Source organism: Hydractinia symbiolongicarpus, chromosome 5 (assembly GCF_029227915.1).
Source record: "Hydractinia symbiolongicarpus strain clone_291-10 chromosome 5, HSymV2.1, whole genome shotgun sequence".
Lineage (NCBI taxonomy): Eukaryota > Metazoa > Cnidaria > Hydrozoa > Anthoathecata > Hydractiniidae > Hydractinia > Hydractinia symbiolongicarpus.
The window spans coordinates 8,041,905-8,057,851 of record NC_079879.1 but is presented as its reverse complement, the minus strand read 5'-3'; the positions used below and the strand labels follow the sequence as shown (position 1 = coordinate 8,057,851).

The window sequence follows — 15,947 nt, the reverse complement described above, 5'->3', positions numbered from 1 at the left end:
ATCTGCAACATTTGTAGTGCAACATCTCTTGTTTAGTTTTTGTTGTAAAACAAAAAAGTTGTAACGGTGACTGTTGTGCAACAACATTTACTTTTCATGTCAAACATTTTTGTAAATCTTATTTAACATTAGACTCAAAACATAAAAAAGTGGAATTTAGCAGTAACGATATCAGTATTTTTTTTCTGGTGTTTACCACCAGGAAAAAAAAATAGTTTGTGAAATGTGACAAAAGCTTTTCCAACTTTGGTTTGGTGCTTTATCACCACGTTGTTGTTATTTTTTCTAAGTACAAATGATTACAAACTGCTTTTTAAAATTCCTTTTGACTATTTAGCCAGGGTAATATTTCAGTTGAGAAAAAGCAAAGACTTTTAACGGTCAAACTCCCGATAGAAGAAGTTTTGATTAAGGTGGCAATAACTCTTTTTCAGCTGTCCAAATAGCTGAATTATTTATATACTCAATACCATTTTTTATTATTTTCTAAAAATATAGGCCCTAATACATAGTAAAACGATTTTACCTTAACACCAAAATTGCTGAGCCAGCAGAAATTTCTATTTAAAGATGTACCATAAACAAGAAAAAAATCGGCTTCTACGACCCTGTTAAAACTTTGTGCAGAGTTTTTTTTGTTCATTCATATTTATTTAACAATAGCCTTTTGTTGTTTTCAAAATATTCTTGCTGCATCAAACACTGGTAAAAGAATATTTTGAATAAAAAGATTTCCGGACACCGTATCATGGCTGCATGGTTCACAAAGCCTGTTTGAAAATTTTAAAGTAAAACGAAAATGCTATTGAAAGTTAAAGTTTGTGCAGTGTAGCATAATGAATATTGTCTTAAATTTTTACATAATGTGCCATCTTTGTTGTTATTATTGTTTCTTTTTATTAATTAAGTCATTTCTTTCTGTACAAATCCACAAGCGCCTGGACTTAAACTATATTCGGCAAAACTTATTAACTATTCATGAATTTTATTTTAAAGTGGAATTGTTGAGGCTGGATATTCTTGGTGAAAGATAATAGTAGTTTAGCTGTAAAATTGTTACAAGTGTCTTATATAGTCTAAAAATAACCTTAATAATAATTATGTAAAAAAAAATTCCGATTTTTAAAAGGGTAACTGCTACCTTAAACAAGAACTACAAGTAAAATAAACTAAATTAGCAAAAACTGACCTGAAACTACACGTCCGGTTTGAGGTATGAAAACAAAGATTGTATGAGAAATTTTCCCCTGACTTATAAAGAGATTACTGCGTGAACGACCTGTTTACCTGAAAAAAGAAGACCTGTTATTGGTCAAAAAGGGATATATGCCTACTTGGAGAATTACTTTAGTCTATCTATTTTTGCTGATCTATAGTTAGCTAATCTATACCAGTATAGATCAGCTAAACTGTTAATAAGTTGTTAAATATTAGATGCTTCAAGCTTCTAGACATATTTCATCATGTAACACATATGCAGGCTGTAATCCATGGAGCAGTCCATTTTAAACAACATGCATGTTGTGTAGTAGTCAAATTAAAAATATGTTATCGCAGGGTACAATAGAAAACCCTTTTTTTGTATACACATATATAACAGTAAGAAAAGATGCAACATTTTTAGCTTCTATATGATCACTTGTGTGAATTCATACCAATGCGTATCTATTGTATATGTAATAAAATAAACTTCTGACTCAAAAATGGATTATAGTTTTTCAATGCTTGTATTTTGCTCAATACATATTTTTTTTCTACAAATAGTGATGTTGTTCTCTATATCTGAGCAAAAAATTTTTAAAAAAAATTCAAACCTTTCAAAATCAAAGCATTTATTGACACAACAGAGATGTAAGTCATCATCATCATCATTCATCATTCTCGGCTTAACGTCCGTTTTCCATGCTAGCATGGGTTGGATGGGGTATATTAATGACCTGTAAGTCTGTCTGTCTGTCTGTCTGTAAGTCTATATTTTCTTAATTTTATTGCGAAAAAGAAACACAAAAAAGATGGTCTCTTTCATTTGTGATGCTTGTGGAAACACTGTTAAAAAGAACCAAGTAGAGAAACATTATCAAACGCAATGTCGTAGCTGCTCAGTGCTTTCATGCATTGATTGTGGTGTTGATTTTCCTGGTGATTCATACAGTGCACATACAAGTTGTATCACAGAAGCTGAAAAATATCAAGGACATCTATACCAACCGAAAAATAAAGAAAATAAGGGGGAAGCAAAGCAAAAGGAGTGGGTAAAGGTAAGATTGTTTATCTGTGTTTATTATTTATATTTTTCTAAGCTTTGTGCCTATGTTTTTTATTATTGTATGTACAGTGCAGTATTGCATTCAATCTTGTTTGCTTGGTAGAGATACATTATACAACAAAATATTACAAGAGATAGGGTAGTAATTTTAGATTACTGGACATAATTCAACTGGGAACTAGTTTGTATGGGTTTATCTATCTTTGATGATAGTAACTAGACAGACAACCCCACTTTTGTTACTTTTTTGTAAGCAGCCATGCTGTCGATTAAATATGTGTTACTTTTATGACAAAAGTACCTTTTTATAATTTTTGTTTTTATAAGTTTGTTATCTATTTTCTTTAAGCAAATTCAAAATGTTGGTGGGCATGTAAAAGATCCTCGAATAAAATCACTTTTGAGTAGGATAGCAGAGTATTCTAACATCCCAAGAAAGAAAAAAAAGTTTGAGGTATAAATTAGCAATAATTAAAAAAGTTGTCACACTATAAACTTTAAACTGGGCGTGGAGAGTTGTTGGAATTCCATGCTCAATATTGGTTTATTGTGTAAAAAGAAGGCAAACAAGATAAAACAGTGTTGTATAATTCTTAAAACTCATCTTTGTGTCACTAGATAGATAGATGTGCATATTTTACATGGCTAGCCTCACTAATATCGAGGGATATACCCTGTCTATTATTTCCAGGGAGGCATGGCTTAGATGGAGAGTCCTAGAGTATTTAATGCTCGTTTTGAGCTATGCAGACCCAATTAGGGCCCGCGCTCTACTAACAACTCCTGGCAACATGCAACGGCCCACACATGGAGCCATCTCCCCAAATTCCCTCACAAGGCTTGGGTTAACCCTGGGCTATGGCTCGCCCATGTTGAATCGCCATCAAGAGGAATCGAACCCCGGTCTCCCGCACAGAATACGAGAGCTATAACCACCAATCTACGGCGCCAGTAGATCAAATCATCTGTGTATGTAGTTATAGGTAATGTTAGGCTAAAGTGAAGGAAAGTTGGGCTGAATTTAGTTGCTATTTTCTAATTCAAGTGAGACTCTATAATTATTTCTTGGTGGGGTGGCAAATTTTCACTCAAAACCGAAATAAACCGGTTCGGAACAGAACCGACAATTGTATTTTCTAGAATCTGATTGGTTGGTGAACATTTCCATTTCGGTCCAAACTGAAAGTTTAAATCATTTCAATTTTTGCAGACAGGAATGGGAAAAATTATAAAAACAAACTTGGTCTATTCCATTTTGCTGTTAAGTGGAAATTTAGCTTTAGGATAGATCTAAGTTTCTCTTTAAATGTTTAATTGTACCTCATAAATGGTATCTATAAAGAGGTTGCAGATTTATACGCATACCACAAGTTGTTTTGCAAAACAAGGAACTGATTTGTCTAATTTTTAAATCTTTTAGAACTTTTGCAAGAATAGTGTGAACGTATACGATCAAAAAACCTTAGATGCACTATGGGATGCTTTTAATACAAGCTTAACACAAGCACAGGTATTATTATATTTTGTTTAACCTAATTTTTTATGCTTGTAATGATTGGGCCAAAATTTAGAAACTTTTTCTACAATCAGCAAACTCCACAAAAAGTTAAGGATGTTCCCTCTATATTTTTTCGTGCTTTGGTTCGTTAAAAATATTATTATTTTTCAGAGTACTAAAACTGACGTATATAACAAGGAAAACAATAAAGACAATACTAATAATACAGAAACAAGTGAGGACTGTGATAACAGCGATGATAAGAAGACAAAAGTTAAGAAGACTAAAAAACGTAAGCTAAAAGAAAATAGTGAAGATGAAATGCAGGAAAACGGAGAAGTAAAAATATCGAAGAAAAAGAAGAAGAAGAAACAGGATACAGAAAATGAAGAAACAGAGGAAGGTGAGGTCTATTATTATAACTTTTTTTTTATAACTACTTTTGGCAACCTAATTGTAAGGGGGTTAATGAGGAGGGAATTTTTAATTTCATTCAAATCGATAATTGGGATAGGTGAATTTTTATTCAGATGTCTAAAACAGGGGGGAGGGGGTGACAATAGTTGTGAAGGCGGAAATGCTATTTTTTATAATCAACACAATGCCTTTGATTTGTTTTGACTTTGTCAGAAAGTATTTTTTTATGTGCTGAAAACTCATTCTAATATGAGAGGAGTGTTAATAACTTGAAATGGGTAGTAAAATCCCCCCCCCCTTCTTTATTTTTTTCCTACACAAATGTCGGGTAACACATTCTTTTGATGTTGTTTAGTGGAAGAAATTACTGGCAATGAGGAGAGCAAAGGTATGAAAAAACAGTTGATGTCGTAATTGTAAAATGTTTGAATTTAAAAGCCTGTCCTTAATCCCTTTATCGTCTCTGATATCTAAACAACGAATTGAACGTTTTATGCAGCTATCTTCTCGTTTATTTATTGTCGACAAACGTCCACATCATGACGTTTTTTACTTAAGGTACGTGGAATCAATATAGTGCTCTTATAAAATAAGAAGCGTAAAGCAGCCGATTTTTGAGTGCTGATGAATTATAAATTGCATGAAAATGTTGATAAAAAATTCGCGAGAACATGTTTTTGCAAATGGCGACAGTTGAAGCCTAAAAATTGCAACAGTTTCGAAATTTTATTTTGTCATTAAGGTAGTTATGACGTACTATTTCCTTTCATTGTAGGGAAGTTTAATTGGCATAAAACAATTAAAAGCGTGCTCAAACTGTCAGATGATAAACAGCTACCAGTGAAAAAGTTAAGAAAAAAGGTGAGTGTGACCATTCTTTTTATCGGTTTTTTGAAAAGTTTTCTTCTGAGTTGCAGTAACAATCAGGAGGATATAATTTTGCGTATGGACCTAATATAATATCTAATGAAAATGTTACATCTGTATGACCACATGGGTGAAACAGTTTTTGTGAAATTAGAAATCAAGAGATTATTTAAGTAGAAATAGATAAATATATTTTTGGGTTGACAAATTACAAACGATCGGCAGGCTTTCCAATCTTTCGCATGTAATTACACGCAACTTTGATTGTCTTGTAAAAATTTTATAATCAGCATCATCGTGAATAAACTTATAGTGTCCAGTCAGAGTTTCTCCTTGACCTTAACAATCTTAAAAATCTTTTTACGTTCAGTTATGATTTGCATGTTCAGCAATTATAATTTCATCCTATATATGTGCCTAAAAACTGGCTGGAATTAAATTCCGCGGATGGTCTATTCAAAAAAATTTCGCGGGAATTAAATTTTCTCCTTAAAATTGATGTTCTCAAAAAAGGTTTCCCTTAAGGTAGTTTTTTGTTTCACTTTAATTTTTTAACTTTTTTAGGGAAAATTTTTTATTCAAGAACGTAGCAAGAATAACTTCTTTATAACGTAATAAATTTCGAAAGTTAATTGAAACCCTTCAAAATTCCCAATATCTTGTTATTTTTATCTCCACGGTGATCGCCATTTGCATTTGAAAGCGAAACTAATCGCCACGGTTTTTGATGAAAACATCCAGTTTTGTGACGTCACTTTTGCGAGACTACGAGTAAAAATCACGTCACAAACCACGAAAAGTTAAAAAAAAGCTGTGATTAAAAAGTCGAAGAATTACAATGTTGTTTATACCCCTCTCCTTGTCGTACCCCCTAATATATAGCAAGTAGCATAGCTAAAAAAAAAAATTCTGTTGATTTAAAAAATTGACCAACATTTCTTTTAAATTTTAAGATATTTTCTTGTAAATAAAAAATGACTTTAATTTACTAATCCGTCCAAATGACCTCCCGCTGGAAAGGTTGTAAAATTCAATAAGCGCCAATTCGACACAATTTTAAACCGATAGATACTATTACTCCTAGGTATTAGCTGCTTATCAAGAACATGGCGTAGACCATCGCACCAACACTGTGGAGGAGTGTCGCGCATTGTTCGAGAAAAAACTTAATTCATACCCGAAAGTGAAAGTGAAAAAAGAGGTAGCCACTTTAGTAAAATAACATTTGTAATATATTTTTTAATGACATACTAAAAATTATAAAATGTCTTACTTATTTAACCCCCTGAAAGTCTGGTTATTATTGTAGTTGGGTATATATACTTAACTTACATTGTCGTGTATATTCAGGGGCGGCGCCACTTGGGGACCTGGGGGCTTCAGCCCCCTCACTTTTTTGTTAAGTAATAATTTTTTTTATTTTCTGCCAATAAACAAAGCTTTTCTAAAGTCCAAGCCGTTTTACGTGTTTTAGGACTCTAAAAATGCGTTGGCTTCGGAAACTCGCTTCGGTCGTTGATTGTCACTAAAATCTCCCACTATGCCTTAGCCCTCCCCCCCACACACACACTTTGAGAGATTGTGTCGCTGCCCCTGATATTTTGAACCAGACCAATCCGAAATTTCTGCAGGATACGTATGCAGGTGAAGATATCTCCTGCATAAAATTACGCTTTTACAAAACATCTTTTTATATTTTTGGAGAAAAAGAAAAAATTTACCTGCATTTAGTTTAAGCATGAAAATTCACTCAATTCAGAAATTCCCAATTTAGAAGAAAACGAAAATCCTTCACTGAAAAATGTTTTTATCCACATGTAGTTGCATGGTTTGGTATCAAATTCCTACCAAGTCAACCTCGTCCCCAGGACTATTTGCTTCTCAACGGCGCTGCGCTTTCTAAAAGGTGCTGGGGTCGAGCTTGCTACCAAGTAACAACAGTAAATTCTTATTTATGATTTGAAAAGAAAGAGGTTTTCTCATAAATGGGTATAAAGGATTATCTATAAAGAAAACCTGTCAAAACCATCATTTTCAAGAAATAATTTGTTGCATATATCTTGCAAGTTCTATTTTAAAGAAAAAAAATCGTAAAATACCAGCAACCTGACGTCAGCAAAAATTAGTACACTTGAGTCTTAATTCGCTGTGGAAATTGACAAATTCGGAGTGCGTGTTACTTCCCCGACATATCTGGCACAAGCAGGTCCGAACTGTTTAGCTACCCATGATTAGGTTTACAATATACACAAGTGTATTTAGTATGCTTAAACCATCTTTCCGTATTTAGCATGGTAGCAGCATGGAGGTATAAAAGAACCAATTTCAAGAGAGTATTTAACCTGATTATTTTTAGAAGAAAGGGGAGGCGATAACCAAAATAATATACCTTTAATTTTTAACGGGCCACAAATTAACCAAGTGGTTAATTGATTTCCAAAATTCAATTAACCTTACCCTTCAATAAAGCCTCAAAATACAGGGCTTGCTTTCGCTTAAATCAAACTTGGTAAACAAACCATATAACGTGAAAGATACTCCCTCTCAAACATTAGTCTCTGAGAAATAAGTGCTCCGAAAGTTTCATTTTCATTATATCCAGACCCAGAAAACAAAAGTAAACTCACTCGTGGATATAGGTACTTCTGAATCTAAAATTTCAGATCAACAAGACAAGAGTGCAAAAAAAACCCAGCAGCCACCATGCGAAAAGAAACAAGACGACGAAAACTTTTTTTCTTACAATATATTGTACATCTTCCTTGAGCACATTCGCGATGTATTTTGTAGTTATTTGAAACGTAATTTTGTTTAAGCCTTGTGAGAAAGCCAGATATTTTTCAGCTCTCTGAAAAATGAATCCAATTTATTTTACTAACGGAAAAATTTTTGCGAATGACAAAAAAAATATTAAATTTGGAATTATTCTTGGCGGGAATTTTAATTTGGCGATTTTTCTCATATCAGCCAAATTTTCTTTCTTTAAAAAATACTCTTGTGTCTCAAATAATAGTAGGTGGTTCTTTACATTCTTAATATTTTAGCGGGTGTTATAACATACGGGTAGCGAGTGTTATAAAATACGGGTAGCGAGTGTTATAACATACGGGTAGCGAGTGTTATAACATACGGGTAGCGAGTGTTATAACATACGGGTAGCGAGTGTTATAACATACGGGTGAGATGTAACATGAAAACATAATGCGTAAAAGAAATAATCTTTGAATTTATATATAACTAAAAATCCACTTTTCAAATTAATATATTAGTTTTTTTAATTTATAGTAAATTTAAAATTAAAAAACAAAATTTGTAAAAAAATGATAATATATGCAATCGTAGTATATACATAAATCAGAATTAAAAAAGAAGGGGAATTACAATGCGAAAAACCGTTAGGGTTATATGTAGTAAGTTAAAACTTTGGTTAAAAAATGCAAAAAAGCAATTGATGTCGACAATGCTAATTTGTCATAACCCGAAATCTCCTGTTTGGCATAAATATAAACACAGGCTGACTCAGTTCAAAAATGATTGCAACAGCTTTTACCGCCATTATGACTGGTGGCAAGTTCAAATAACGATACGTCAACATACCGTAGGACTTTTAGCCTATTTCAAAACCATCTGCAAGCAAGCTAGCTAGAGACTCGGAAATTTCTCCTGATTTCTCCTCCACACATGATAATCGTTGAGGTCCTCCATCGTAGTGATTGTACTTCTGTCTTCTCAGGTTCATTAATTCTTCAAACTCAGCATCAACGTTATTCGTACTGGATTTGGCTGAACAAAAAGGACAAAACAAGCATATATGTAATAATTTAAACAATTTTTCCCTAACTTTCATTTCTTCTGAAGCAGCACTTAATCTTGAAACTAAACTATATGCACAAAAATGGAACTTGTAACCAGGGCAACAATTATAATTGGAGCAAGTAGAATAATTACAAAGTCGCTTTCCCTTCATAGCAAGCAAACACCTGTTTATATAACATGTTCAAAATTAAGCATAATTTCAAATCTTAATCATATTGAGCTAAGTCCAATTTATCCGCATGCTTATTAAACGTAATTAAAAAAAATAGTGAAATTTGATATTTTTGTTGCGCCTAATGACATTCATTTTCGCAAATTCCAAACAAAACTCAAAAAGATAAAATTTTCTGGATTAATAGAAGCTTTTTTTCATAACTCTCAACATAAGTCTTCGTAACTCTTATGTGAAGATATCAAAACTTTTCTTTACTCAAATAATAAGCACTTCTGGTTAAAAAAATTCCTTCTTAACGTTAAAATCTCCAATACTGTATAAGCACTGAGGGCGCTTGTGTAAGTTTATCTTCTCTGATACATATTTTCGGGGTATTTCTGTTGAAGAGGTGTACGAAGAGGTTACCGGTGACAACAACAAGAACATCAACAACAAAAACTTACCAGTCAACTCCGGGCTGTATTCACTCGGAGCATAATTTTGTGTCGGTGCAGCTGAAAAGCGATCTAGTTTATTTTCGTGGTGTTCCTTCACTTCCGAACGTATGTATAAACCCTTCAGACCAAGCAATGGATTGATAACACGGGCAGCTAATGCCTCAAGCTTGAAATAATTCTCTGTATTGTCATGCACAGCCTATAATTTCATGGAAACGAGGCTAGACACAAAGAAGGTTGGATATAAACAAAACATGTGTAACAACCTGATGTTAGACTCCCTAAAACACAGAGCCACGTCGTTGCGAACAATTTAAGAGGGGATTGAAACTTACAGTGGAAATTCCTAAGACGGACATTTGCAGGATAAACAATTTTTCCTGCAGCCAGGCTGCTCATTATTTTTATATTGTTTTAAACAATAGAACTATTGTTTTTAACCTAAAATCTCACTCTGATATCCTTATAAAACATATGCTTATAAAAAGAAAAGCTAACATACCGACTGGCAGTGAGCTGGATTCGATCGCGGTCGCCGAATCTATGTGCATCAAATACACTACAATGCGTGCGGAAAAATGCTAGGGACATAAGCAGGTAGCTTAAATCGAGTGTGGATGAAGGTTTATCGGCGCATCCGGGTGTCATTATGAATATATAGCTGTTGTAAAAATGTTAAAGATGTGAGTGGATAAAAAAGGTCTGCTAACGCTGCTTAATTTCAATCGTAAATTGTCTCGCCTGAAACTGATGAGTGTCCGCTGTTAGGAGTGTCTGCTTTATAGGTCTCTTTGGAGAGACTGCGATGCAAGAGTTCGTCCGGAAATATAAAACTACCCATGTTATAGGGCGTCTGCTTAGAAAGGTTCCACTCTGTACAGACTCGTCAAGTAACTAACAAGCAAGAAAGTTAATAAACAAATAAGCACCTGTAATAGGACACAAAACATTTGTTTGACAGGCTTCGGAACAGATGATTCATTCGCGCTGAGTGCTTCATCCACTTTCACTTTAAGCAAAACAATATCACGAAAGCTTAACATCGTCATTTGCTTTACAGTCAACCGATGTGTTGGAATCGAACAAAACAGCGCCTGTAAGGTTGGTAATATATTCTGATAAAAACTCGTCCAGACTTCGCCCAATTTTACAAGAAAAGCATGACCCGGTTTTTCTTTAATTTCGTCTTTCAAAATGACCATGCCACGTTTCAAAATTGCTTCCTCGTAATTGTTCGATACCATATACGTAAGACCGACTTCAGTGTTTGATATAGCTCGAATGGTTTCGAACATTTTGACAAAATCGCTGTTTGAAAGCTTCTTTCCTAAATAAGGACCAAGTAAATTCCCTTAAGTGAAGAAATTTTGGCGGGAAAAAATGGTTTTGGCAAAAAATCCACCAAACTAAAACCCAAAACTAAAATCGGATTTTAAATGAAATGTTTTTGATCTTTATACCTCTATTTACCTTAAAAAAAACTAATTCTGCTCCTTGATTGAGTTTTCGTCTTTTATTTATTTTTGCTGTTCGCCAAATTAAATATTTTTTTTATCCGCCAAATTAATATCAGCAAATTCCGCTAAATTATCTGATCGCAAAAATTACTTTCCCTGACCCTATTCGATCCAGATTCTGCCCCCCATCGTTATTTCTTTTATTAGATTTTTTAGGTAACACTCGGTTACATCGAAAAACACTGGAACAAAAAGAATTATGGTATTTAAACAGCTAAAATCACAAAAAGGTATGTTTCCGAAACAACATCATTAAGAACAGTGGTCTTACGTACAAAGGATGAAATAACTTTATTCTACCTTCGAACAACGTAAGGAGAATTGTGACATGTTCCGATCGCAACCCGTTTTCGCGTTGTTGGTGTTCCAAATGCTTACCCAGGAAATCCATGACTCCAGTAAAGCAGCTGAATCAGCGAAATTAAAAATTATAAACAATCCTCCGTAAATATTATACCTATTTTTATGAATATGTGTTTTTACCCTGTGATTAATTTTAAGATTACCCGCAATACCTTGGGCAAAGAGATATTTTTCAGGCCATAGTAACAAATTCACTTTTGTTAGATCGCTTCAAGAATTTGTTGCAGTGCAATCGAGAAATATTTCTATCACAACAAGTAAAATATCTCACATAGTTACTGCAATCTGATAGGCTGTATACAAAAATTGTTAACAAATTATTGTTAAACGTGGTAACAGGAAAAAAAAACACGTTTTTAGTTGCCAAGATACGAAAGGTGACAATAATATCAAAATTTTGCCCTCAGCAACTGAAATAAAATAAAGCCTTGTAAATGACACTTAAGTACTTGTGTTTTATCTGACACATTATGGTATAATACGTGAACAACTTCAAGCAGAAAAAATAAGAAATTCTGTCACGTAGCACATGCTGCATTTCGAAACAATATCCCAGAAAATTAAAGAAGCACAAAATTAACGCGAATTCTGAAAATACCTGAATATCCAGGACGTTCTAAAAGTTATTAGTTAATTTAAAACCTGTCATTAAAATTTCGAAATATATTTTTCTAGTGTAATACATAGCTCACACTCGTACGCATTCTTCATACTCACTGATTGGACGCAAAAAATTAGTATCGTCCTTTATAGTTTACCTAATGTGATGAAAGCACGCTATTTTTGTCCTACAATTTTTGTGTTTTAATTTCCTCTATGATTTCCTGATTCGAGTTATTTTAAAGGTATTTTTAAATTGCGTTAATTTTGCGCTTTCTCAGATAAGGGATGGATAGGACATACCTTATTCGACAAAAAATGTCAAAAAAAGTGAAGAAAATTTTCGAGGTGATAAAAATTTACCGTTAAAAGTAGAAATTTTAAAAACAGACAAAAGTGAAACATGTTTAAAACACTTCCTAGCGATCCATTGCAGAGTAAAGAAGAATAAAAATGTTGGTGTAGGTACATCTCTATCCCATGATGCATCTCCATCCCAGGATGCATCTCCATCACAGGATACAACCAACGAGAGAAAACGATAAAATTTACTCAATGGTTAGTTATTCAGCTAATCAATCTTCTACAGCATGAAAGATTTTTTCTTCCTTTAGCTGTAGAAACGGGATAAAATGGAAGTATGCGTTTGGATTTATTAGGAAGTAAAAATGCCGTTCTGAGACAAGACAGGAAAGTGCGGTTACCAAAACAAAACATGAGCACACGCAGTCCAGCTTCCATATACAGTCAAATGTGATATAAACTCGATCTTGCTAGAAAATTTAAACGTGCTAGACCTGCAAAATCTTGATTTGCATGGAACATAAAATTAAATATTTTAAAATTAGAAATACGCTTCGAAAGAAATATCTTCATTAGAAAAACGCAGGAATCCTGTTTCTCCCTGATTACATATAATTACATGTTCAATTAATTTTTTGATTATGAAACATGTCTGAATGCAAAAAAAACAATACGTTTTTTTTGTACAATAGAGGATCGATTTCGCAATCATGATATTTCATAACAACGACCATCTGCTACACGAGTTTTGATAAAACCTTATTCAATGTCAGGATAACTGCTCTGTAAAGGATAAAAGAAAGTTCGGATGATCTGCGACGCGGCTTTAGCCGTGAACAGAGAAATGCAAAAAAAGTTTGCTTAACTTGTCTATACGAATAAAGGCCTCAGATGGAAACTGTCAACTAGTGAAATATTGAAAAAAATTACCATGAGAGTATGAAGTAGAAGTTATGCTTATATTTTTATATAACTTTTACACTGTTTCAAATTTAGAAATGTTGAGATAGAGGTAAAATGATGCACTTTGTAAATGAAAGAAGCGAGTTAAAATTTTGAAAACTTCCCTGAAGATATAAATATAAACATCTTCAGGCTTATTTCTTACCAATTTCACGACGCAAAATTTCACGACGCGAAATTTCACGACGCAAAATTTCGCGATAGGCCATAAGTCTCAAAATATGGTAAAGAAAAACTGAAAGTGTAAAAAACAGGAATGAAACTTTACACTGATGGAAAAAGGGAAAGGGAAAATGGAGGAGAAAAAAGCAAGTATGAAACTTTAAACTGAGGGAAAGAAAAAGATAATCTCATTGTTTTGTTCGTTCAACTGACACAACCTTCTCTGTACTATCTGCTGCCAGTAAACATTTATAATCAGAACGGTTACAGTAAACATAAATAACCGTAAATAAACATAAATAAACGTAAAACCAACACATAGTGCATACAACCACAATGAAAGCGAGATATTTTGTTTCGACGTTTACAATTTGAAACAGGATAACTAATAGTAAACAATACAAACAAAAATAAACCAATAAAAAAGATTTAAATAGAACCAACGAAGTAATAAAAATATACATGGAAAAAATCTGAACTTTGAAAAAACTTGCATTTTTTAGAAGTGTATCACAACAGCCGTAACAAATAACTTTAAATATCTTCAACAAAATTGCATCTTATTATCTCTATAGGAACTCATAACGTACACAACCTACATCAAGATTTTTCTACTAAATATCAACTCAAAAAACAATAAGAGACTTTACCGTGGAAAAGACCTATCAGTGGCTTAACATCTTTGGACTTCAAAACAGTTGAATTTCTCGACATGCTGAACGTGTGTCTATCATACAGAGACTGCTTACGGTTAGTGATGCAGGAAAGGTTTAATGAGGACGATAAGAACAATAATAGCTGGCCATCATCGCCACAAAGTATTGCACAATCACACAAACCAAAACAAAAACAGTTAATAAAAAAGGAAATAAAAAACTTCTCTTGTTAAATTTCAGACAGACTTTTATAACAGATGCTTTAGAAAGAAAATTTTAAAAAAAAGAAAATAATTTTGCCACACTAAATTCCGTCAATTCAGCATAATGTGTTAAACAATAAAACTGGTTTACTACAATACACGACATTAATCACAGACACTAATTTAAAAGTCTATCTCCTTTGAACAAAAGTGCAGATATGTACAATTTCTCATTATGAAATGAGAGACAGAGAAATTGCACAATTCAGTTCTTTATTAATAATAGTAAATCTTATCTTTAGTTAAAAAAATAATAATAATAAAAAAATTGAAACACGAAATTTTTGCAAGGTGTGTGCTATTCATAACATTACAATAATTTATTTTCTTTTTATAAAATGAATGTAAAGCCTTTATTAAGGTTGTTCATAGCAACTAGTGCCTAAATCTAAATTCAATCTTGATAATTTCCTGATAGCAAGTATTTGACAGCCTGCTATCAAGCGTAAGCAGAGTTTGATAACAAAATTTAGAGGATAATTACAGTTAAAATTAGAAGTTAATTTCCCATGTAGATTGACAAATATTTGTGCAGAACTGTCATTTATGACTGTTCGGGGTTTTTTAAAGAATAACTCCATGTTTTCATGACATTTCCCTAATGTATCAAGCTAATTAGGGCTAAAATACTTATTGGAAGCTTAGATTACCCTGAACTTGTAAATCTAATTACAAGTGTATAAAAAAAACTGTAAAAAATTAATGCTATTCCTTTAAGAACAAATCCTTGCTAATACTTTAAAAAATGAAAATAGTTCTGATTGGTGATTTATAAGCCTAGCCTGTGTGTTTTAAATGGTGGAAATAATCAGGGTTTCCAAGACCACCTCATCCTATTTTAAGGCGTAGGTATTCAAGGTTTGGTAGACACCCCGATGCAAGTCAAATTTGTAACAAAGGGTAGAACATACCTTGAAATATGTTGATACAACCCTGAGAAACGCTTTTCCATTCTTTGAAGTTGCACTCCTCCTTCTTGTTGTTTGATTTTTTTTGTCCTTTTGCTGGGTTCACATTTTGAATTTTTTTCTTGTCTGACATATTTCTGGTGAAAAATGATTTAACAGATTGAGCAAAAATATAAACAAACAAAAAAAGACAAACAAACAAACAAACAAACAAAACAAGCAAGGAATCAAGCAACACTTTCAATTTAGTGCTTTAAAAATAAGTATGTAATATAAATATTAAAGTATAATGACATAATTCACCAACAGAAATGTTTAAGTAAGCACCACAAATTAGTTTGCACGATCACTGCGTGTTTAATCTGTGCTTTTAATATTCATTTAAAGTTGTCTTAAAATTAGTCATTTTAAATCATCTTTGAAGGAACAAATTATATTTCGAAAATCTTATACTGATAATAATCTTGAGTTAATCAAAAAAAGATTACAAAAAGGCTGTGTGACTGGCTCTGTATCATTAACAGCTCTCCCAAAGTTTAAGTATTTCATATTCTCATGTAGTGACTCACTTTAAAAGGCCATTACACTGCAAGTGTCAATTTCCAACTTTAGTCATTATAATAACTTATACATTGGTTTTATTGAAGATATTATTTCGGTTTGTCTGTTCGGTATTCATATTACTGTGGAAAGTTTATCATTTCTTGAACATGACAGTTTATTAGTCGACGTTTCG

The 15,947-nt window shown here is 32.8% G+C and overlaps 2 protein-coding genes across 5 annotated transcripts; one reads left to right on the top strand and one right to left on the bottom strand.

Moving 5' to 3' along the window:
- Positions 1–1,654: 1,654 nt before the first annotated feature.
- On the top strand, positions 1,655–6,313 carry LOC130644546 (cell growth-regulating nucleolar protein-like). Its single transcript, XM_057450194.1, has 7 exons — positions 1,655–2,258; positions 2,616–2,720; positions 3,687–3,776; positions 3,936–4,167; positions 4,537–4,569; positions 4,957–5,042; positions 6,133–6,313. The coding sequence occupies exons 1-7, from the start codon at positions 2,013–2,015 to the stop codon at positions 6,268–6,270; spliced, it is 930 nt and encodes a 309-aa protein (XP_057306177.1). The 5' UTR covers positions 1,655–2,012; the 3' UTR covers positions 6,271–6,313.
- A 1,941-nt stretch (positions 6,314–8,254) lies between these two features.
- On the bottom strand, positions 8,255–15,369 carry LOC130644547 (proline-rich protein 5-like). 4 transcript variants are annotated; one of them, XM_057450195.1, is made up of 5 exons: positions 15,215–15,362; positions 11,294–11,400; positions 10,406–10,803; positions 9,483–9,675; positions 8,255–8,831 (listed from the first exon to the last, which is right to left on the bottom strand). In XM_057450195.1, the coding sequence occupies exons 1-5, from the start codon at positions 15,253–15,255 to the stop codon at positions 8,656–8,658; spliced, it is 915 nt and encodes a 304-aa protein (XP_057306178.1). In that variant the 5' UTR covers positions 15,256–15,362; the 3' UTR covers positions 8,255–8,655. The 4 variants fall into 4 exon arrangements, with proteins under 4 accessions (XP_057306178.1, XP_057306180.1, XP_057306179.1 ...); XM_057450197.1 differs by lacking the exon at positions 15,215–15,362 and adding an exon at positions 14,035–14,377; XM_057450196.1 differs by lacking the exon at positions 11,294–11,400 and having other exon boundaries at positions 15,215–15,369.
- Between the last annotated feature and the right edge of the window lie 578 nt (positions 15,370–15,947).

Bases quoted from the DNA above. Each gene is read 5' to 3' on its own strand.
- LOC130644547 (XM_057450195.1), bottom strand. From the start codon at position 15,255: ATGGAAAAGCGTTTCTCAGGGTTGTATCAACATATTTCAAG. The intron at 11,401-15,214 runs GTATGTTCTACC...TCGCTGATTCAG, and splicing joins TTGTATCAACATATTTCAAG to CTGCTTTACTGGAGTCATGG. The intron at 9,676-10,405 runs GTGCTTATTTGT...ATGAAATTATAG, and splicing joins TGTTTTGTGTCCTATTACAG to GCTGTGCATGACAATACAGA.
- LOC130644546 (XM_057450194.1), top strand. From the start codon at position 2,013: ATGGTCTCTTTCATTTGTGATGCTTGTGGAAACACTGTTAAAAAGAAC. The intron at 2,721-3,686 runs GTATAAATTAGC...TAAATCTTTTAG, and splicing joins GAAAGAAAAAAAAGTTTGAG to AACTTTTGCAAGAATAGTGT. The intron at 3,777-3,935 runs GTATTATTATAT...ATTATTTTTCAG, and splicing joins CAAGCTTAACACAAGCACAG to AGTACTAAAACTGACGTATA.